Source organism: Podarcis pityusensis (genome assembly GCF_964106645.2).
Source record: "Podarcis pityusensis genome assembly, chromosome: 7".
Taxonomy (NCBI): domain Eukaryota; kingdom Metazoa; phylum Chordata; class Lepidosauria; order Squamata; family Lacertidae; genus Podarcis; species Podarcis pityusensis.
In genome coordinates, this window is record NC_138031.1 from 80412702 (window position 1) to 80437484 (window position 24783).

At 42.2% G+C, this 24783-nt stretch overlaps 1 protein-coding gene across 1 annotated transcript in view; it reads left to right on the forward strand.

Moving 5' to 3' along the window:
- Positions 1-24783, forward strand: part of GABBR2 (gamma-aminobutyric acid type B receptor subunit 2) — a 305881-nt gene that overhangs the window by 199276 nt on the left and 81822 nt on the right. Inside the window, exons 10-13 of the mRNA XM_081014706.1 lie at positions 2060-2210; positions 4139-4271; positions 11414-11521; positions 16979-17101. Coding sequence (XP_080870832.1) covers positions 2060-2210; positions 4139-4271; positions 11414-11521; positions 16979-17101 — 515 coding nt within the window. The remainder of the gene's footprint in view (positions 1-2059; positions 2211-4138; positions 4272-11413; positions 11522-16978; positions 17102-24783) is intronic.

A 24783-nucleotide genomic window follows, 5' to 3' on the forward strand; every position in this document is an offset into this window, starting at 1 on the left:
GCCGAGGTTGAAGAAGCCTGGTGTATACTCACAAGCACATTTATATTAAACACTCAGCATTTAAAAGAGTTTGCTTACATTATCATGCTGGTTATATCCTGGTTATGATGCACAAAGCCCTATACAGCTTGGGTCCAGGCTGCCTGAAGGACCTGCCTGACTTTGAGCTCAGCCCCACCACACGACACAGGTATGTTTGGTGAGGTCTGTGGAACTCCCTTCCACAGGGGAGGCAGGTCTGGCCGCCTCTGCTTTCCCTCCTTGTTCAGACAGCCCTGGGAGCACTCATTGGCTGTTGGGGCAGGGTTTCCTGAAAGTAGGTGTTTGTGCTCTCCGCTCCTTTTAAACGGTTTTTGGTGTTTTCCGTGTTGGTTTCAGTGGGAGTTAGTTGTCTCATTCTTAATTATTTATATCCATTGTGTGTGTTTTTAGCTGTGTTTGTTTTAATTCATTCTATGAGCTGGGAGAGGGACGCGGGTGGCGCTGTGGGTTAAACCACAGAGCCTAGGACTTGCCGATCAGAAGGTCGGCGGTTCAAATTCCTGTGACGGGGTGAGCTCCCATTGCTCGGTCCCTGATCCTGCCAACCTAGCAGTTCGAAAGCACGTCAAAGTGCAAGTAGATAAATAGGTACCACTCTGGCGGGAAGGTAAATGGCGTTTGCGTGCCCTGCTCTGGTTTCGCCAGAAACGGCTTAGTCATGCTGGCCACATGACCCAGAAGCTGTACGCCTGCTCCTTTGGCCAATAAAGCGAGATGAGCGCCGCAACCCCAGAGTCAGTCACGACTGGACCTAATGGTCAGGGGTCCCTTTACCTTTATGAGCTGGGAGAAAGGTGGGATGTAGACAGAAAAAAAAATATAGCAATATTTAAAGGGTTGCCCACATGGGATAGGTGTACGTTAATATTTTACCCATCCACCCACGTTTCAGATGGAAAAAAATTAAACCAAAAAAATAGTGGGTTGCCTATGTCACACTTGAGTCCATGGCAGAGAACAGATTTGAACTGGTGCCCTCCTAGTTCACTGGACAGCATTTTAGCCACTAACACCAGCCTGTGGGAGTAGGCTCCTGTGTGGTTCCTGATGGTTGCACAGAACCTAGTTTGTGTGCAGCTTTTTCTGCTATAGCAGCACTATGGGAGGAGCAGTACTGCCACAACCTCTTTCCTATTTAAATACTAATGGTGCGTCAGGCATTGAAATTTGTCCTTTGAGGGTCTGGCCCTACCATGCAAAAATGGTGTCACTGTCATTTCATCCATGCCATCTACTATTTCGTTAGACTAAATCAGGCACGTCCAACAGGTAGATCGTGAGCTCCCGGTAGATCACTGGATGTCTGCAGTAGATCACTTGTAGATCACTGGCTCCCCCAAAGAAGCTCAACAAGTTTGTCTCTCCGAAGAAAAGCTCGACATTTTTGCCCTGAACTCCTAAAAAACTGGGCTTTCCTCCTCCCCAAAAATACCTCAACCAATTGGACCTGAACCCCTCAAAACAGGGGGTTGAATATTGCCAGTTTTTAACTCTGTGAGTAGATCACAGTCTCTTGGGAGTTGGCCACCCCTCGACTAAATAAAGTAATCATTTGCACATGACTTTTACCGAGTAAGGTTGCCATGGCAGTTGTCATTCTCTGGAATAATTTTAAAAATGAAATACATATATGTCCACAAGCAACCGAGAATACTTGGGTCATTTCTCAGTGGTTGAGCACATACATGTATTTTGCATATTTCCCATGTTTTGCCTCTGACATCTCTAGTTGAAGGATTTGAGGTGGTGATACTCCTGCTGTCCTGCTGCTGAGCTATATCTTTCCTGCACATAAATAATGTGGAGCAGAATATGTGTTTTGTATATGTCATATTGTTTTGTAAAGCCTGCAGTACATCACTTTGGTAGATAAAGGTAACTTTAAAGGACCTCAGTAAAATTAATTTATAGAAATCAAATGGCAATAGGCTTTGGTTTTGCTGTTATTATTATTGGCTGTGGTTTATTTCTCACAAGGGTATAATGTTGACTCTTTCTTTTCTTGCCGACATTTCAGGGAAAGAACCACCTAAGGACAGAACAATCATCCAAAAGCAACTTCGCAAGATCTCCCTCCCTCTTTACAGTATTCTTTCAGCACTCACGATCCTGGGAATGATAATGGCCAGTGCTTTTTTGTTCTTTAACATCAAAAACCGAAATCAGAAGTAAGCAGCTACATATTGCCCTGTTCCCTTCCCCCTCTCCATTGTCTCTCTTGTGAGTCCTTTTAATTAGGACAATTGTCATTAAGAGATCACGTGGTCGGTATTTACAAAGTTAATTGGAATGATCCATTCAAAGTTACTCACTACTTAAGACTGCAGTATATTGCATTTCCAGGGGAGGCTGTCTAACTGAACTCTGCGGGACTTACTTTCAAGTAAACATGCAGTTGATCGGAGTGGATGTCTTTTTGATTTCAGAGGAAGAACTAACCACATACTTAAATCTCTTCTTACAAAACTGATGTATCATAGAAGCGCTTACCTTTGTTTGGATCATGCCCAATTTTTAATTTTTTTATTTTAAAAATTCTGCTTAATTGATGTTACTGTACAATATCTTTGTGTCGGAACGTTTTATTAAATCCTTTTATTCTGTTAGATCAAAATTAGTGTTTTCCACTGTGTATTATTAGCATAATCCCCAGTTAATTAAACCACTGTGTAACATAAGGAGTTGCTTTAGTGAAGGAGATCAAAGACATTTAACCATAATAATGCTCATCTAAACTTATTTATAAAGCAGCACAGAGATTTGCATATTTCTACAATTCTGCACATAAAACTGCTTCAGTTATCTTGCCTAAGATGGTTCCTTCTTAAGTTTCACCCAGACAGAGCCATTCAGGTGTGCTGAAACAGTGTACCCAGCACCTACAAATCACTTAGGGGCTGTCCAACCCTTGGTATTTTTCTTTTCTGATTTTTTTTGTGTGTGTGCATGCGTCTTTCCATCCACCAACATCATTTTCTTTTTCCAAATTTCTTCCTCATGGGGCATACATTTCAATCTCAGTGTATAAGCCTGAGTTCCCAGTCCATGAATGAACATAAAGTCTTCTAAATAAATAATTGGAAACATACACAGTTTTTAGAAACGGCAGGTTAATTTTGTTAACATGTGACTGTTTATTTGACATTTGGTGACTATGGGTTACACGTATTCTCATGTTCTTGCTGATATTCAGCTTTAATACAATGCATTTATGTTCATTTTTGTTCTCATTGATCTCCCTTTGGGGGAGGGTATCTCCTCCACCCTGATTCTGTTTTTGTCCTCCCAGCTTTCTTGACCCAGACAGCTATGAAATGAACTACATAGAGTGTTACAGGACTGGATTTCATAGTGGTGGTCATTGTTGCCGCATCTGTTAGGATCGTCCTACACTTGTGTAGGACCCTGGTAGAGACACATGCCCGACTGGCATTTTCTCTCCCTCCTGGTCGATCGTTCGGGAGCTTCAAAAGCTTTCTTCAGTCCGAACATCACAGCGACTGACACCAAAAGGCAGTAGCACGCTTAGGATCCTGCAAAGTATTGGCGGTTCGCGTAACAGACTCAATAGCTCAGCATGTTGGCTAAACTACGTTTATTTACATATAATACACTCGGAGCATTCTGACTTAGCTCCTTCCTCTTCCTCATCAGACAGCAAAGAGAAAAAGAACAAAGGACAATAGTCCCACTTTACGGAACACAGTAACAAAAAAACTCTGTCACTGTCTCTGTCACTTCCCACTCTGTGGAATGAAAACATACACCGTCATGTGATAGACAACAATCTCATGACTGCAAACACGGAGTAAGAATCCTAACATCCTCCCTCGATTCATGAACCGTGTTGTAGTCATGAGTGTAACTGCAACAAACATACAGATGTCATACCCCTGTATCACCCATTCCACCCTTGGAACTACCTGCAACTAGATTGGCCTTGGGCTTTACCATCTTGCACTTCTGACTAATCTTGGCGTGATAGTTTTCTTGACTGTCAAGAAGTTTCACACCTGGCTAGTGGCTCAACACAGGTCTTGGAACCCAAAGTCTTGGGTTGCTTTCTCATGACTGTCTTCTGGTCTTCTGTCCACAGGTTGATAAAGATGTCCAGTCCCTACATGAACAACCTCATAATTCTTGGAGGGATGCTCTCCTATGCATCGATATTCCTTTTTGGCCTTGATGGATCTTTTGTCTCCGAAAAGACGTTTGAGACGCTTTGTACCGTAAGTCACTCTGAAACGTTTTAACAGAGATGCTGTTGTTCATGCTTGCATGACACAAGGCATCCCACGTACTATGCTCTGGTTTTGGTACTGTTAATCTGCACAAAATAGGCTTTCGGTCTTGGGAGGAAACAGGATTCTTTTTGAGCCAGTCAGCCACAATACTGAGATATATGGAGCACTTGCATGAGTTTTCAGTGAAAGTTTAAACTCACAGTTTTGAAGTTTAGGTGTGGTATTTAGGGAGGGAAGGATTCTGTGTCAAGAAGATGGTGATCAGGTATTTTCTCCAATGATCTAAGTCAGGCATGTCCAAAGTCTGTTGTTTTTGGGGCCTAATCCGGCCTGCCAGACAGTTTAATCTGGCCTCAATCCTAAAAAAAGCTCAACAAATTTGGGGTAAAATCATTTAAAAAGCTCAACTTCAATCTTTAAAAAAGTCGCCCATTTGGTCGGCCCTCACGGCCCTTCACTTCATCAAATCTGGCCCTCTTTGAAAAAAGTTTGGACACCCCTGATCTAAGCAATCTCACATTCTGCTCAAACTTTCTCATATTGAGGAAGGGAAGTTGGTTAAACATTTGATTGAGCAGAAAGCTGATGTGACCCTGACAAGCTTGCTTCAGACTTTCATTTTCTGACCTCTTTCAACCTGGCCTAGTTTCAGGATGTGTGCGAACATAATGGGCCCAGAGGTATAAGAAGTTCAGGGTATGTCTTTATCTCCATGTCCTGTCTCCTAGTCCTCTCACTGGCTTGATATGGTAGATCAATGCATTTTGGTGAAAATCTAGAGTATGACTCCATTGTGTGACTAAAGTATGTTGTTGAGTAAATCTGTTTTATTAAAATAAGCCACCATTAAGACCAAATATAATTGCTGCATTTTGAAATTTGAATACTTTACAGTAACCAGTGTCTAATTAAGGACAACTGGTCAATTCAACATTACTAATATATTGTACATCAACCTACAGTCGAAAGAGGAGATGGCCGACAGCTTGAAATTTCAGCCACAATACCTGCGTTAAGACCAACTTGAAAGCAGTGGACCAGCTTTTTAAGTTTCAAATAACTCTTTGTCAGAGTCTTAAGAAGTAATGACTCCTCTCTTTTTATGAATCTAAAAGCCAGTCTCCAGCACTAATCAGAACTCATGGGGCCCTTGTAAGACAGACAGCAGAAGGAAAGAAAAATGTGATTTTAGCAAAGTTGAGGAATGGGGAATTTGGTAAATATAGAGCCATATCACCTAGTAGTTGTGGGGCATGGTTTCTTCCCACACCAAAATAATGTCTTGAAACTTTGCACTTTGTCTAAGTAAACTGAGAGTCCTTTTATGGTGGGGGTGACATTGCCTGAGGAAAGTTTCCTAAGTTAATGTTTCCTAAGTTACTTATGGGGGGGGGGAGTGAATCCTGGAAGATATTAGTATATCATAGGCCATACATAAATTCTAGGGACTTGAGTGATCAGGAACAAAGTGGAGGAGGGAAAATGAAGGGCATCATTTAAAAGCATGGGAAATATGAGAAGACTGTCTAAATTGACAGAATATTCAGTCCATGGCTCCTCTGTTAGTATAAATTAGCAAACTATGCTTGAATTTAATGTATACATATGCCTTAAGTATCTTTTTATACAATCTTTCAAACCAATTCGGTGGGGGGAAATCCATTAAGTGCAAAGTTTAAAAGTTGGCACAGTTCAAGTGCCTATGAAATGCTAGCACCCAAATGCCAAAACAAAGCAATTAATGCCCTCAATGACCACAACCCTATACTCAGTGTGGCGTGACATTCCAAAAGGAACTGAGGACTCTACATATTCGAAAGAGGACACCTTCCTAACCATCAGGAGAATGTGGAAATATTAAGTATGCTTTATATTTGTGGGTAGGAGAGAGGAAATTAGATATCATATATTCATATAATATAATTTGTGGGCTTTAAATATGGCACACTGAAGTAATGGTTTTTATAACTTCTAGTTTGGGTGCATAGTTAAATGGTAGCTGCTGAATATCCAATTTGCATTCTCTTGCTTTTGGGTAATGGTCATTAAAAAATTTTCTTAACTTTAATATTAGTTCTGTACTTGAAGGAGAAGTTGTTGGGGTTTTTTTTGAGGGGGGAGAGGGTTGCTGTTGATTATACAGTGGTACCTCAGGTTAAGTACTTAATTCGTTCTGGAGGTCCGTTCTTAACCTGAAACTGTTCTTAACCTGAAGCACTACTTTAGCTAATGGGGCCTCCTGCTGCTGCCCCGCCACCAGAGCACGATTTCTGTTCTCATCCTGAAGCAAAGTTCTTAACCCGAGGTACTATTTCTGGGTTAGCGGGGTCTGTAACCTGAAGTGTATGTAACCTGAAGCGTATGTAACCCGAGGTACCACTGTACATGAACGACACTTGATATATCTGCCTTTGCAAAACAATGTCTATTGAGATATTTGGTCATATTATGACTCTCTCAGCTGAAAACGCCCTGTATAGCTAGGATTATAATGGCAATCATTATAACAAGGCGACTTGGTTTCTTTGTACAGCTCTTCCGCTGTTTGAACAGCACAATACAAAACATTTAACATTCCGCAGAAGACATAGCCCAACCACTAAAATCTTATTTGGCTTTTGTGCATATCTTTGCAGTTATAAGAACTAGAAGCTTGTTCTTTTCTTTTCTCTTTTGAGATGAAACTTGAGATCCCCAGGAAGCTCAATTCTGTGCTCTTTCTACAGCTCTGGAAAACAGCAGCATGCCCACAAGAATGCTTATTTGTTTGTCTTTGTCCTCTACTGTATCATGCTTAGCCTCACATCCTTCATAAATAAGCATTCAGTGGTTATTGTTAATGTATTCTGTCTTGTATTATAAACTTTAAGGCTGCAGTTGGGTAATCAATTTAACTGTGTACATTATAGCAGGCATGCATTAAGGAGAAGAGCCTGCTAATCTTGTATGGTCATCCATTGAATTCCCAATAAAACTCTTTTTGCTTCCTTGCCATCACTGGTGGCCTACCTTTGAGTTGATGGTTCTCGCATTGTGTAAGCTTCCTTTGCACCAGTCAGGCAGAGCCTCATTGGGGGTGGAGGGAATGAAGTAGCTTTGTGAATTAAACAGGGTTTACTGCTGCAACAAGAACCAGAGATGGAACTGTAGTCATACCCATCTTTTGTGTGTGTCTTCTGCCCTGCTGCTACTTCCCCTCAACTCAGGAGGCTCCTGTGTTCAAGGGATGATATACTGGGAAATTACAACATGTTTCCTTCTCAGCAACCCCAGTGCTATCATTTGAAAATCAGTGTCTTAAGGGTCTGATATAATTCAAGGAGAAAGAGACAGATGTTCATTCAGCCTGGCATGGCAACGACCAATCTAAAGCATCTATCCTCATGATGAAGAGAACTTTCTCTTCTATTTGAGAAAGTAGCTGCTGCCATGGAGCCACCATGTTGAGTGCTCACTCAGGAGCAACTTATGCTTGAGGCAGATAAGGAGACAACCAAATTTTCATGGCTTATTTAATCCTGTTGGATTTAGGAATGGTCTTTGAGTACCTTTCAGAGCACAATTCAAAGTGTTGGTGCTGACTTTTAAAGCCCTAAACGGCCTCAACCCAGTATACCTGAAGGAGCGTCTCCACCCCCATCGTTCACTGAGGTCCAGCGCCAAGGGCCTTCTGGCAGTACCCTCACTGTGAGAAGTGAAGTTACAGGGAACCAGGCAGAGGGCCTTCTCTGTAGTGGTGCCCACTCTGTGGAACGCCCTCCCATCAGATGTCAAGGAAATAAACAACTATCTGACTTTTAGAAGACATCTGAAAGCAGCCCTGTTTAGGGAAGTTTTTAATGTTTAAAGTTTTATTCTTTTTTTAATGTTTTGTTGAAAGCCTCCCAGAGTGGCTGGGGAAACCTAGCCAAATGGGCAGGGTAGAAATATCATCATCATCATCACCATCATCATCATTATGTGTACACAGTTTGACATTTTGCTGTGTCATTGCAAATGCTTACATCCTCACTATCACCAACTTACCAGTTTGTAATGCAATCTACTCTTAGGCCGTTGTGGCGTTCGTACGGAGCCCCCGATCGTCTCACGGACTATTGACCCGTACACCACTAATCCGCTGCCACCAACCAGGTCCTCCCTGGTAAAATCACTTCAGTCTCAGTCAGCTTTTCAATTCATAAAGAATTTTATTTCAGACTTAAAACAAAACTATTACAGCATTCCAAACAGTGTTCCTCTTTACTTTCTTAGTCTTATGTTCTTCTCTCTATCTCTGCTACCACCCCACACTCAAGGACCAACTGCCCTAACTGTCCCTCTATTACCAACTGCCTTTCCCAACCAGCCAACCCACTCAAAAACCAACCAACTACCCACCCACAACCCCCAACGAACTAACTCCAGAACTCCTCCCAAAACTCCTTTATAGACCCACTGACTCCACCCCCCTGGGTCCTGTCTGTGCAGCCTATTTAACTATTTCCCCTCCAGCACTCTCTCATATATGGTAACGTCACAGCCGTGTGTCAGAAACATGGCAGATTCTGGAAGGAATGACAAGGCTGATTCAACAGGCAAATGTCCCAAATCCAGTATCTCAACACACTGCTGTAATTGAGCCTTTAACTGGATGAAGGGTTATAGCTTTGGAGTAAGAAGAGATTTCTAAATATGATACTGTTTTCAGAATTATCTGATTGAACTGAAGTTGCCAAATAACAGAGCACCCAGTCAAACTCTAGTTGCATCCAGTTAGTCATTCTTAACAACCAGATGTCCCAGATGGGGATGTGCATTTCTCCTCTGAGGTTCACTCAATAAATTGTTTTCTTTCTTCCAATGTATTATTATTAATAAGGAGCTCCGGTACGTGAGATGAAATTGATCTGTTGAGGCTGCAGTCTACGTGCACTTACTTGGGAATAAGCCCCAATGAACATAGTAGGCGACTTTCTTTTGCAAGGAAACACGTAGGGGATGGTTTTGCTGTTTGTAAGGTTAAATATTGTTTCTGCCACATGACTTCCTGGCTTCTTTTCTTTCCCCCCCACCCTCTTTAGGCACCGACTGTGATGTTTGGAATTCACTTCCAGACACTTTCCAGTTATTTCAAGCACCAAGAAAGAAGCAGTGTTTTATAACCCCGATCCTTAATTTTAATACAGTATTGTATTTTGCAATTACAATAGCATAGGCCAAATTCAAAGAGGAAAGAAATGTTGGGACTGTAAACGCCTAAGTAAATCATGTAGAAATAAATATTTCAGCCAGGTTTAAAATACGTGGGTGCATAATGTTGGCTTTGGTGAAGACACCCCTTTCTCATGATTGAAGAGTTTGTTTTTATTAACCCAGTTAAGATTGTGCTTATGTCTGACTCTTACTGTTTAATTCTAATATTTGTCTGATGCCTAGTTTTTCTACTTGTAACAATAGAGTTCCCTGTGGTGATTTGCCTTGTGAAAAGTGGAATACAAAAACTGCAACATAAATGCTAATGATGCAGAGGTTTTTTTGTGTGTGTTTTTTAAAACTGCATCATCAACATTGCCAGCTGAACACTCTGTCCCACATTCAAAATCTCTAGGACAAAAAAAGGATACAATTTTTCATTGCTGTAGATTTCCGTCCTTCCTTTTTCTTCCCCTTGTCTGAAGCGCTCTCTCTCTCTCTCTCTCTCTCTCTCTCTCTCGTATAATTCTTCTTTACCATCATTTCATTTTATCTTTGTAAAGGCCTGCCATTTACAGATCTCTTTGAAATCAGTAGAAGTTGAGGGAGCACTTTTATGCACCAAAAGCTGGTGTGAAGTAAGCCGGGTGTAAGTTAAGCCAGCACACAGTTACACCAGATCCAAACCCCATTCAGCAGTGGGGCTGCTACTCCTCGTCTGCCTAAGCCTGGAAGAGGGAAAAGAAGTATTTAAAATAATGTTAGGTAGTCAGGTCACATGACATAGTTGAAGGGGCGCCTAATCTCTGCTCTCTAGTCCTGCCCCACCACATCCCTGGAATGCTCCCTTCTGGGGAGTTACATCAAACGCTGGCTTAACTTTGACTGAGCTGAGCTTGGGTTAGATAACACTGGGTTGTATACATTTCCTACAAAAGAGACACAAAACTTTTGATTCCTGAGTATGCTAAAGCTATCCAATATTACATGGTTGAGTTGGAGTTCCAGCTTGTTCATCCTGGTGGATCTTGCTATAAGACTTCTCCTAAGGGTTTATACTTCTGCTGTTTTCATTTTAGTAGAACATGTTGTTGTTTAGTTGTTTAGTTGTTTAGTCGTGTCCGACTCTTCATGACCCCATGGACCAGAGCACGCCAGGCACTTCTGTCTTCCACTGCCTCCCACAGTTTAGTCAAACTCATGCTGGTAGCTTCGAGAACACTGTCCAACCATCTCATCCTCTGCCGTCCCCTTCTCCTGGTGCCCTCAATCTTTCCCAACATCAAGGTCTTTTCCAGGGAGTCGAGTCTTCTCATGAGGTGGCCAAAGTATTGGAGCCTCAACTTCAGGATCTGTCCTTCCAGTGAGCACTCAGGGCTGATTTCCTTCAGAATGGATAGGTTTGATCTTCTTGCAGTCCATGGGACTCTCAAGCGTCTCCTCCAGCACCATAATTCAAAAGCATCAATTCTTCGGCGATCAGCCTTCTATATGGTCCAGCTCTCACTTCCATACATCACTACTGGGAAAACCATAGCTTTAACTATAGGACCTTTGTTGGCAAGGTGATGTCTCTGCTTTTTTTTTTGGTAGAACATAGGAACGCCCTAACCTTCCTCACTGGATTGCAACCCAACTCCTACTTTAAAAGATACATTTATTTATTACATTTTTATGCTCCCTGCCATGAATCTCAAAACATCCATTATTTCCTCTACGAGTTTGCAACTCTCATTATACTTGGTTCATAGTTGTTGTTTTTCTGCAGTCGTGAAAGGAGAGCTCCCGTTTTTCCTATTTGGGGACTGTGGGCTTGGTGCTTAAAACCCTAAACCTGATATAAAGGAGTTATTCTTTTTTCCCTTAGTCTAACCCTAATGTATAAAGTTTTATTAATAAAGTCAGATATGGGGAGGGAAAAAAACTGAATTTTTTTTATTCGTTTGTTTCAGGTCCGGACATGGATACTGACAGTGGGCTACACAACAGCATTTGGTGCAATGTTTGCAAAAACATGGAGAGTCCATGCAATATTCAAAAATGTAAAAATGAAGAAAAAGGTGAGTCTTTTTTAAAAAAAATAATAATCATATTTTCCTTCTCTCCTCTAGCCTTTTAGCTGATGATAGAAACACTGTATTGCAAACCTAGTAGGTGCATGCAGGATGTTTACATATTAAGAATTTCTATCATCTCAGGCTGATAGCAAGACTGACAGCAAGATTCTGAGACCATACAGATCAAATATTTAATAGAGAGTGGAATATTTACAGAGAATATCTAAAAGAACATTGTAAAAACCTAAATTCTTTGGCAGGCCTGGATTGACCTCTGCATGAAATAAGAGAATTTTACAAAATTAACACAACTGAACAACCTAGGAGAGATAAAGTTAAGTGTGCAGCTAAACAATGTAACTTAGGAATCACAATGGGGGGATTGGAAGTCATGTTGGAATTCGTTATGTGTGAAATCAATTATTATTATTATTATTATTATTATTATTATTATTATTATTTATTACTTATATCCTGCCCATCTGGCTGGGTTTGCCCAGCCACTCTGGGCAGCTTCCAACAACAGATTAATTTTTTATTTTAATTTTTTCGTAATGAGTCTTGATTTTGGATTGCCTTTTGTTGATTGTGTTGTGTTTTTTTGTTCGGTATTTGTTTTGTTTTGTTTTTAAAAACAATAAAGCATTACAAAAAGAATTTCTATCATCTCTGTGTTGCCTGTTTTCTTACTGGCAACTGTGCTGTGAAAGTTCATGGATTAGAAACTGTCATATTGAGTGGCACTTAGCTTGGGGTAGTAAGTATGATTTGGGGATGTTTTGTGATGGTGCTTTGATACTGTTCATCCACCTAGGTCCTAGTGGAATATTGTATGAACATTCGTTGCTCTGCTACAGCTGCCCAGTCCAATGATGCTCCATGGAATTGGGATCAACTTGATATTATCAATATTATTGGTTGAATTCTGATATTTTATCCATATGTGTTCTGCCTTTGGGTTGATATCAATAGTTAGTTCTTAGATGGAGAAGCCAGTTGTGTTATGTGCCACTGTAGTGCAGAGGTAGTTGGTCTGGATGTGATGTGCAATTGTGATAGATTCTGAATTTTAAATAACTTGTTCTGCCAGTATGGGTATAATATATGACTGCTGCTGTGCAGTTTGGTCCTGGGCATGTTGCCATTGTCCTCATTTTATGTAATCTAGCTGTCAGTCTACTCTGGGGCAAATCCTGATCTATGGATTGCCAACAGCCTTTGTCTCCTTTCATTTCACTTGTTGGCACTGCTTTTGTTGTCATGCATGGCACTGAGAAGATTTGGCCCTTAGCCAAAAAAGGAGGCTGTCAGTGTCCTTGCCAGGTCACAGGTTGAGGGACTGTAAATTCCATCTCTGGTGGGTGCTGGTAATGCAATGTGTTGAATTGCTAGAAGCAGCCAAAATTGTGGAAATTATAGAGAAGTGAGCAAGCAGCATTTCCTGGCCTTCACATAACATTCACCATATGCAAGTGGTTCACGTATGTCCAGGATTAAGTGTATATTGTGATGATGACATAGGATGTCCTACCGCAGCAGAGGCATTTTCTGTCTGTTATAATACATTTATTTCTTGTACATTCACATTGCACTGAGATTCCACATATCTAAAGGCTTTATCAGTCCAAGATCTACCAGGTGTTAAATGAAGAGTAGACTGCTAGTAAATTTGAATGCCTGATGTGTTACAGAAAGCTCAAGAAGCACAGCAAGGAGAAACAGTTTCTTGCTGTTGTGTCCTGACAATACATAGATTTGCTGGTTTAGACACAAGAAGGCAGACGTTCACTCAAGTTGGATTTTTTGTGTGCAGTTCCCTGACTTTCTCAAGCAAGAACAAGTTTTGGAGTTTATGTGTGTAGTCTGCGGTTGTCCACCTGGTCCCTACCGCCCACTAGTGGGCATTTCAGAATTCTAGGTGGGCGGTAGGGGGTTCTATGGCACAAGCTGAAACCTCCTTCCATCGAGCACTGGTGGGCGGTAAGGAAATTTTACCATCAAGAAAGATGCATTAGTGGGTGGTAGGTATAAAAAGGTTGGCCACCCCTGGTGTAGATCATTCTCCTTATGAAGAAAGAGTACTGTAATGTAAAACTTTATGGTGTGATTGTGTGTGTATCAGCTTCCGAGGTTCCCCTTCTAAGCTTACTCTTCTTTTAGTGTCTCACAGACAGAGCCAATCATCTCAAGTGGACAGCTAGGTGCCTACATCCTGCTTCTTTCCCCTGGAATCAATAGGAGAGGGGAGGCAAAGGGATATTCTCTTTAAATCCACTATTCTACTTTCCCTCACCCTAGTCACCAAAGAACATGAGAAGGGCCCTCTTGCAATTCAGTGAATCACAGGGGGGAACAATCACAGGCATGGGAACCTGTGGTTTTCCAGATGTTGTTGGACTTAAACCTCTTCATCCTTCCCAACTGTTGACTATGCTGGCTGGAGCTGATGGGATATGGGAGTCTATTACCATTTGGAGAGCCATAGGTTTGCCTTACCAGCTCTATTCCTGTTTTCCTTTAATTCTGATTTTTTTTAAATCTGAAATTGTAATTGTAAGCTGCCCGAAGCCTTGGGAATGCATGGGATAGAACAGGGATGTCCAACTGGTTGAGTTGATCGTGATCTACTGGTCGATCGCGGGGTGCAGTGGGTAGACCAGTTTATTTATAGAGGGAGTAGATTGCTGTGTCTTGAAAGTTGGATAGTGCCTGCGATAGAAGCATAAACAAAATAGGGATTCACCTGTTCTGTTGCAGGTATCCCCATCAAACCTTGACCAATCTCGAGGCCTCCAAGATTGATTTTCATAGAAACTACAGTTGCTGTGTGATCCTGGGTGCAGGTGGCGTTGTGGTCTAAACCACTGAGCCTCTTGGGCTTGCTGATTGGAAGGTCTGCGGTTTGAATCTGCATAGCTCCAGTTGCTGTGTCCCAGATTCTGCCAACCTAGCAGTTCAAAAGCACACCAGTGCAAATACATAAATAGGTACCGCTGCAGTGGGAAGGTAAATGGTGTTTTCATGCGCTCTGGCTTCCGTCACAGTCCTCCGTGCACCAGTAGCGGTTTAGTCATGCTGGCCACATGACCCGGAAAGCTGTCTGTGGACAAACGCCAGCTCCCTTGGCCTGTAAAGCAAGATGAATGCCGCACCGCATAGTCGCCTTTGACTGGATTTAACCATCCAGGGGTCCTTTTCCTTTACCATTTTACCTGGGTGCACTCACTGCATATGGACTGGAGGATATAGTGGCTCTGTGCAATAAGACTCCAGAATCAGTTTGCAGGAACCAATCAATGGCATGAAACTAGGCTTGGGGTCTGTAAGCAGATGCCAGGACCTAGCAAAACAATTGGACTCTGTTCCAGACATCCAATGGATAGCCTGAAAGCTAATCAGATAAATTCACATTACTAGTGGATTGGAACTAACATGGTTCACTCATCTGTATTAATTTGACATTTGGCCTGTGCTGACTGTTGTACTCAAAGGTAACTGCCAGTGGTTTCAGTGGGACTGAATTTAAGATTGCAACCCCAAAAGATGTATTAGCACTATGAAGCCAATCACTTTTTTTCTTAAGAATAATATTGGATTTTTCGTAGTTCTTTCTGATCTACGAAATAAATAAACGGGGAAATGGGGTGTTTTGCAGAGGTAAAAATCTCCATGCTAAATAAAATGAGCACCACCAAGTGCACTATTAAGAGACCATCTGCTGAAAATGAACCAACATATGGCGATTTGCATTTCAATTTTTTCTAGCATTGTAGCTTACTTCAAAATAAGAAAAAAATAGAAACCTGCTTAAAATTATAATGAGGGAATTAGTAGTATATTAGCTGAATTTTCATAGCAAATCTGCCCTGTAGTGTATTGGGTTTGATATTATACAGCTTAGTTAGTGAAATTTGTATTTTAGTTAAAGGAGCAATGAGCAGGATAAAGTTTCTTTATTTTATGTCATAATCTGTTTATAGAGGTTGTCAACATGTGAACAAGAAGGATAAAATGGGTTGGAGCCAGATTGACGCTGGATCCACACCTACCAGGGAGTAAGTCCCATTGAAGAGAAGCAGAATTTGTTCAGCGTTATAGCCCTGATTCATAAAAAGCAGCCCTTTGATCACCAATTTGCTGGCAAGAATGTAAGAGGCCAATTAAGTAGTGCTAAGCAAAGGGTGAAACAGTGCCACAATGTAAGGGCGGCACACAGGTGGAAATTATTCCATGGGAAATTAAACAGAGATAAACAGCACACTTCTTATGTGAAAATATTTCATTTTGGATACAGGTCCAGACTGTTAGCTGCATGTAGGTGGCATTGAAACCAACAGGGCAAGTTAGTCATGACCTCATCCTATTTATTCCAATATGAACAAAGTACAACTAACTTAAACCAAATTCTAAACAGGCTTATTTAGGAGCATGACATTTTCTTCTTTGTTCCTTCAGCTAAAGTTCAGGTTCATTCTCTGGACCTCTCCTGCCTTGATTACAGCAACCTTCTTTTGTCTTCCCTTTGTTGCCTCACCTTAATATAAGAATGGGGAGCCAGTGTGGCCCTCCAGATGTTGTTGAATGCCAACTCCCATCAGCTCCAACCAGCATAGCCAATGGTGAGGGATGATGGGAGCTGTAGTCCAGCAATATCTGGAGAGCCACCATCCCTGCTTTAGTCCCATGAGGTTGATGGGATGCAATAGGTTGATGAAGCTGGGCATTTGCTGGGGCCAGACACAGGCAAAGGACCCATCCTGCCACAAGAAATCATTTTCTGCTTTGTGCAGATGACATAAAGAAATGACTCTATATCAGTCAGACCTTCCTGTCATCCTGTACAAAGCAAGTCCTTGACCCTTGACAGTTGTTGGAGTGTCATAAAAGACTTTTAGGAAATGGGCTGAATAATGCCTCACATTGTATGAAGCACCCCCACCCCAAGCCCTCTCAAAGGGAAGGAAAGCATTCCCTTATTTTGCTTCTGAAAAACTGACATGCTGTTTCAGTGTTTAAAGATGGGACTGGATGATGCCACTATATATTTTCTGCCTTTCACTTTTTGGATTCAAAAAGTTGAATTGAGTCCATAACTATAGCTTCTGCTGGAAGCTGTAACGAATGTATTTCTGAACATGAAAAGCATTGGTGTGTGCATGTGTCTGTGAATGCAGAATATATATATATTTAATTCTGAGTATTATTGTCTGTTCCACTATCTTCATTCTGCATGATTTAGATGTTTGTGCTCTTCAGACAGCACCGGCGAGCAGGAAATGTAGCTTGCAAGATGACCTTTTCTTGTATTCCGGTATCACAAAGACCTTTTTTTGTGCATAATTAAAAAGCCTTGTTAGCACTGTTACATACCTTTTATTTATGGCACTTAAGAAAGGCGCCACAGGAATCTCAGACTTATATGGGAATGCCCTCCTATGCTCTCTGCTTTTTTCTCCCCAGATCATTAAGGACCAAAAGCTTCTGGTAATAGTTGGGGGAATGCTGCTGATAGATCTTTGCATCTTGATTTGCTGGCAAGTAGTTGATCCCTTGAGGAGGACGGTGGAAAATTACAACATGGAGGTATGTCATCACAGCTTCTACCATTTTCACATTTGGTGTTGCAATGCAAGACAGTGAATGAAAATATATTGAAAGAGGTCAGGCATGGGTTTTTCGAGTGGACTGGAAAGGGAAAAAAAATAATTCATGACAGAAGAAAATTGCATCTGCACTCTAAATACAGTCCTGCATCTCTGCCATGCTTAAGAGGTTTTAGATGCAGTAATGTTGTAAACACAGGGGAGTTCTCTGCTAAGAGTCTATAAGAGACGGTGTTGCAATAAATAATAGATTTTCAGACTCCATTAGGAGAATTCATGGGGAACTAATGCAAGCTAGACATAAAATGAAGACTTAAAATAAAGTCATCTGCTTAAAAAAAAAATCCCTATATGAAGAACTAAGCTTCCATTGCTATTGTGGATCTTTGGGTATTGTAATTGCAACACCCATTATTTTACTTGGCCTAGTTCTCTTATGTATAATGTCTGGTCCTCTAATGTCATCTCCTGCAAAAGGTCACCCTGGAAATATAAAGGTCAAGGATGACAGGCCTGGTAGCATGCTACTTGACTCATCAGACTTTCTGGTTATATGTGATATATACTCTGGAAGAAAAGTCTTTAGAAAGTAGAAGGTCTTGAAGGCAGGAGAAATGGAAAGCTTTAGCGAAAGGGGTTCTCTGTGTACAGTTGCATCAGTATGTTGAAAAAAATTAATTTAAAATGGTTTTTCTGTTACAGTGTTTGCTTACAAGTGAGCAAAAATAGTTTTTGCATCAACATACAGTGGTGCCTCGCAAGACGAAATTAATCCGTTCCGCGAGTCTCTTCGTCTTGCGGTTTTTTCGTCTTGCGAAGCACGGCTATTAGCGGCTTAGCGGCTATTAGCGGCTTAGCGGCTATTAACGGCTTAGCAGCTTTAAGAAAAAGGAAACAAAATCGCAAGAACTCGCAAGACGTTTCGTCTTGCAAAGCAAGCCCATAGGGAAATTCATCTTGCGGAACGACTCAAAAAACGCAAAACCCTTTCGTCTAGCGAGTTTTTCGTCTTGCGAGGCATTCGTCTTGCGGGGCACCACTGTAAGTGCTACCTTTTCTAACTTCTCTGCTTCCTATCTTCTACTATGTCGCAATTGTTATCACATGGCAGCGAAAGTAGCAGGGTTCTGGTGCGGCAGCATTTACTAAGGTTTGAAATGTGACTGCGTAGGTTTGGAGCGTCTCTGGTAGTTGTGGGAGATTGACTATTTTGATGCATGTAAGAGGCCACTCATTTCTTAGGAGCAGTTGCCTGTTTATGAAATGCCTTCCCTGGTGAGTCTTCTCTCACTGGCTCTAGCTCATGCTCTCGCTCACATTCAGAAGGAATTTTAAAACATTCTTGTTCATCCAAGCATTTTATGGCTGAAATGTAGTGTTCCTGGTGACCTTGAAATTAGTAGCTGTGAGGATATGAAACTGTTTTCAGGTGTTTTTACTTTGTATTGTTTTGTTGCTTGCCACCCCGGGCTTGTTTGGGAGGAAAGGTGGGATAGACATAAATAAATGAACATTCTCTGAGAATCTGCAGCAGAGGTAACCAACATAGTGCTGTCTCTGGCCATTGGTCATGCTGGTCAGAGCTGTAGAGAGATGGAATCCCAACAAAATCTGGAGGGCACCATGTTGCCTATCCCTGATCTATGCAGTGTTCTCTGAATGACAACTTACATTCCTGATATAGAATCTGAGTGAGAGATGAGCAAGAGACCACTCCAAATAATTTTCTAGGATTGAGGAAGTAGCCAGACGCTTGTTTTGAAATGTGCTTGCTTAATTGTACTTCATACTGTTGACAACAATCGTGTTGCTATATTTCTAAACCAGAGATAGTTAACTTCTGTGTTCTTCTGGGTCACTTTGCCAAAGATGGGCAATACAATAAATAGTACAATAAAGTTGACATCTGCTAGCAGTAAAGATGGCTTATTCATGGAAGGTGTACACTCAGCCAGGGATTTTTTTTCATCTGGAACTCGCCAGAATCAGTTCTGGCACCTCTCAGGTGGGTGCCATTACCATTCTAAGAGAATGAGGCAGTTGTTCATGGTGAGTTTGGGAACCTCATTGTCTCCTACAACTTGATCCCCGTCCCCTTCCCTTATGAATGAATGTGTTGCAGTGATTTGTGCAAGACCACTTACTGTTTTAGTGGCAGAATGGTATTGTGGGCTTTCTGTTCTCACTGGAGAAATAGCCTTTAAGGGAACTTCTTTGCATCCGTAACTGTTTCAAACATGCAGTCAATAAAAGTTTCTGTATACTAGTGCAATGATTTCAACCTATATTAGTCACTTCAAAATCTGGTACTTTAATATCTTATCTTAAAGTAGGCCTTACCTCACCTGAATATTGAATCTCCTTAGACTGGCAGAACTCCTTTATCCCATCTGACTTTATAGCTGGATGAGGTAGCCATCTAATATAGGGGTCAGCAAACTTTTTCCACAGGGGGCCGGTCCACTGTCCCTCAGACCTTTTGGGGGGGCTGGACTATATTTTGGAGGGGGGAAACCCCCCACTGACTCCCCCCTCCCTTCTCAACAGCACCAGACGAGCCCTGGTGACTGTTTACCTGTGCCTTGCGAGTGGCAGGGGCTGGCGGTTGCGGCAACGGAGGGTTGATGAGCAGCGCAAAAGGGCTGGCTCCGGAGAGGGGCTGCTCTGCTTTAAATGGCACTCAGTCAACCGCAGTTCCTGTGCCTTGCGAGTGGCAGGGGCTAGTGGCGGAGGAACGATGAGCGGTGTGAAAGGGCTGGCCCCAGAGAGGGGCTGCTTAAAATGGCGCTCAGCCAACTGAGGCTCAACAAAGCCCAGCCCCCTTCCTCCTCTAGGCAGGGCTGGGAGAAGCCAGGAGGAGGGAGGGAGGAGGCGTCGCCATGGTGTGTGGGAGGGGGAAGGGATGGCACGGCCCGAACGATCAGAATCCCCATGCCGATCCACACGGCAATTTCTGGACCGTCTGTGGTCCAGATCCAGAAGGCAGTTGGGCTGGATCCACGCCCCCCACTTGGCCTTAATTTGCCGACCCATGTTCTAATGCATATCTGTCTGACAGCCAGCCTTGCAAACTGTCAGTTCAATTCATGGCATGCCCCTGTTCAAACAGGCTCCTGCCACACACACATACAGTGGTGCCTCGCAAGACAAAATTAATTCGTTCCGCGAGTTTTGTCGTCTTGCGATTTTTTTCGTCTTGCGAAGCACAGTGTCGGGAAAGTTTTGGAAAAGCTTCAAAAATCACCAAAGTCTTTAAAAACCTCAAAAAAGGCTACCACACCGCGTTCTATGAGTTGCTCCTCGAAGTCAAGTCGCAACTGTATTAACGGTGTTAAGAAAAAGGAAACAAACTTGCAAGACGTTTCCGTCTTGCGAAGCAAGCCCATAGGGAAAATCGTCTTGTGAAGCAGCTCAAAAAACGAAAAACCCTTTCATCTAGCAAGTTTTTTGTCTTGCGAGGCATTCGTCTTGCGAGGTACCACTGTATATGCCAATGCCTGTCTTTGCCTCATTAGACTTCTTTTGTTCATGGCAGCTGTTTCTGTTGTTTGTGTAGGATCCTTCATCCATCCTTGCCTCTTGCATTCTACTGGCCTGTAGAACTTGTGGCACATCAAGCCCATACAGTACCTAACCACCAATGAATAGTGGTCTGCTCTGGGTTCAAAGGCCCTCTTGTTTTGCAATCCCAGGCAGGAAGCTAACACAAGCAGCTTTAGCAAGCATCCAGTATGATGAAGGGTCCCAAGTTCTGCACATAGTTCTCCCCATAGGTAGGGGAAAACATCATTTATTTAAAGGTAAAAGTAAAGGGACCCCTGACCATTAGGTCCAGTCATGACCAACTCTGGGGTTGTGGCGCTCATCTCGCTTTATTGGCTGAGGGAGCGTGCAGCTTCCAGGTCATGTGGCCAGCATGACTAAGCCGCTTCTGACGAACCAGAGCAGCACACGGAAATGCCGTTTACCTTCCCGCCGGAGCGGTACCTATTTATCTACTTGCACTTTGACGTGCTTTTGAACTGCTAGGTTGGTAGGAGCAGGGACCGAGCAATGGGAGCTCACCCCGCCGCGGGGATTCGAACCGCCGACCTTCTGATCGGCAAGTCCTAGGCTCTGTGGTTTAACCCACCGTGCCACCCACGTCCCATTTAGTTGTTATTTATTTATTAAAATCATTTATATTCTTCCTTTTTGCCCGACAAAATTACCTAAGCCAGTTTACAAGGTAAAAATAAATGAACTTCAGTCAGCTAAACCCAATAAAATCTGAGTCGAAACAAAGCAGGAGAGTATGTTGCATTATATGTCTAGAGGGCCAAAGTCTTGCTGGAAGGAAAGGTCTTCAAATGATGACAAAGAAACGCCAGAGAGTGGCCAAATGTATCCTCCTGGAAAGGAAGTTCAAACCGAGTTGGCAAAGCTACAGAGAAGGAGACTCTTAATGTTCTCACCAGCTATATTTTGGACAGTCAAGGGACACAAAGGGAATGAACAGGCAATGAACAGATTTTAAATGTTTAAAACAGGCATAGGGAACCCTGGGCCAAATTAGGCCTAACAGTGGCTCCTAGTTTGACCCTGAGGCCAAGCCATTCCCACCTGCCCCACACCTGAAGTCATATATGATGTCAGGGGTGGGGCAAGTAAGGGCACAACTGCAAGGGAATAAACAGGAGTCTGAAGATGGCCTCCCAGTTGTCCCTTGGCAAGTGGGACTTTTATTCAGTATCTTTTAAATATGGTGCCAATCAGAGTCTCACTGAAGTCGGTTGCACTTTAAAAAATTATTTTACCACCACTGTCTGGTACATATTCATAAAACTGTCAATGTTTGCATATTATTTTCATTAGATTACAAGGTGAAGCATTAATCATTAGCAACTCAAGATAAATTAAAAACACAAACAAAACGATTCAAAGATATGGGCAATTAATCTGCTGAAGCCAGTGGCTGTAATACTCCCCTGAAGAATTCCTAGTGAGAATTATCACCTGTGTTACCAATAGGAGGGCCGTCTTGCCATGTGTGTTTTTAGTGAATTTAGTTCACTTTTGTTCTGGAATTATTTTTTATTTTTTTAGTATGAGTTCCTGGCCATTTCCTTCTCTTACCATTTAAGGCAGGAAAAAACAGAATGACAGGAACTACATCTGTTGCTGCCCCATAGTCGCCAGCTGCTTCTGTTGATTTTAACTCAGTTACAAAACTGGGTTGTGAATGATTTACTAATCTTCCCCAGTCACTTGAGGGAAAGGACCTTCTCCTCCAGTGTCTCTGTGCTATTAGTTTCCAGTTTAATCCCCCTCTTTCATTGCAAAACATTGTGACGTGAACTTGGGACATAAACCAAGAGGATTAGAGGGATGTGGAAGTCTGCAGCGTCACTTAAAACATACTGATAATGCTGATAATCACATATCATTAGCCCAAATAGATATTTGCTGTGATATGCGGATTCTGCACATAGCTGTCAACTTACAGATTTGAAAATAAGGGACCAGCAGCCTTGAAAATAAGGGACCAGCAGCCAAAATAAGGGACCTGCAGCCTCACCTGTTCCAGGCACTCCAGTCTTCCTGTCCTCCTGCAGTCTGGTCAAACTCATGCTGGTAGCTTCGAGAACACTGTCCAACCAACTTTGTAACCAGAGGTTCAACTGAATAGAATCTGAATCACATGCACCACAAGGCCTATGCAGCCTCAACTTAAGATGGCTCCCCGGCCTGGCTTTGCACTGCAAAGTTTGCAGCAGCACGTGCAACAAAATGGTGTCCAGCATTCAAAACCCCCCTCAGCTTGCATTAACTAGCCACACACAAGGCATGCAAGCTCCACCCCCCAGTCGTTCTTAGACTTCCTATTGGGTGAGCAACACAGCCAAGCAACACAGTTGGAGCCTCCCTCCTCCCTGGCTGGCAGGGAGGGAGGGAGAGGAGCTGCTTCCTTTGAAATTTAAGGGACATCATTTAAGGGACATTTAAGGGACATCCATCAATAAGGGACAGCAGCGGGACATGGCGCTGGAATAAGGGACTGTCCCTTCAAATAAGGGACACTTGACAGCTATGATTCTGCACACTCAGGACTGTGTAAAGTTTGACATCCAGCTCTACAGTTCTGTGATTCTGTGTAATGACAAGTGAGGAGAGAAAATGACGGGTACCCCCAAAAGTAATGTGCCCACCACCACTTTAAGACTACAGCAGCATCCCCTGCTACTGACCCTGATATAAATATGGTAGTACTGTGTTTGTGGAATTTGCTACCCAGAGTCACCCATTTGGCACTGACTTGCGTGGTTCCTTTCCTTTCATTTAGTGGTTTTTAATTTTATCTCTGGCATATTGGATTTTATTGTTTGCTGTAATTTGTTTGCTGACTTGAAGGTTTTATGGCATAAAGGGGGGGGTAGTATATAAATCTCCTAAAAATAAATGAATACATAAATAACAAAAGACGCTATCTTTTGTGCAGACTCTTATCCATGCCACTTCTCGAAGTGAGAAAAACAATGTTTAAAATCCTTGCCATATGTGCACACCCCACCCCCACAAACAGACACAACAGTGTATATCCACTCACAATGTATTCTGCAGGTAAGCATTGCACAGACTGGGAGTTGTGAAGGCAAGTAAGGAGATTTAAAATGCACATAGCATTGAGCTGTGGGGTTTACCCAGTTTTAACTACTTGGTGATATCACTGTGAGTAAGTGAAGTAGTGGGGAGCAAATATTTGCCTATTCATTTGATAGAAGTGAATAGGCAAATATTTTTGCATCTGTCTAAAAACAAAAGCGGTATTTTTCAATGCTAATGAAAGTCCACACAATTTTTTTAAAAAACCCCGTTTCTTCACAGCTATATGTAGCGTTAAAACATCGGGGAATGTTATTTACCATTAACCAAACTCTCTTTTTAATGTAGTTTTTAAGATCCATTTATAGGTCCTACTGCTTTCTGCCAACAGAAAATGCATTTAAAATTCCAGAATTACCATACTCTTTTCTTTAATCTTTCCTGCACTTATTACCTGCCTCCCAGCTGCTGTTTTATCCACCTCTTTCCAGTGTTTCTCTTTTCACCTTGCTTTGCTTTGACAGCACACATATTTGTGTATCTGTTTGTGTTCCTGCAACTGTCTTCTGCACAAGATGTCTCTCTTGGAAAATAAGAGCATATGCTATTAGCATACCTTGGTTTCTTTCAACCCTTCCTTGGTATAAATTAATAAGCTCTGCCTGGATAGCTTGTCTGTAGGAGTTAGCAAGCTGGTCCCCAGATAATGATCTCAAGACTTAGAATGCACAACCTTTTTTCTAAAGTTGAGCAGCTCTGAGCCTGGTCAGTGCCTGGTTGGAAGAACAACTGTTAATGCTATTCCTTGTCTTCAGTTCCACAGTAGATGATAGATGGGATATGAACAAATAATAGCAGCGCTCGTTAAAAATGATCACTCTGCATGCTATAGCCAGGTGTACACAATTATGGACAAAGGCACGCAACTAGATGCAGGGCTTTGTAGCTCAACGCTATTATGAGGAAAGGCTGCAACATTTGGTGCGTCTTGGGGGGGGGGAATTGTGAGTAGGATGGCTGTAAAGGAGTCTTGACAAGTTCATGGATGATACAAATATGAATAGCAATTAGCCATGATCT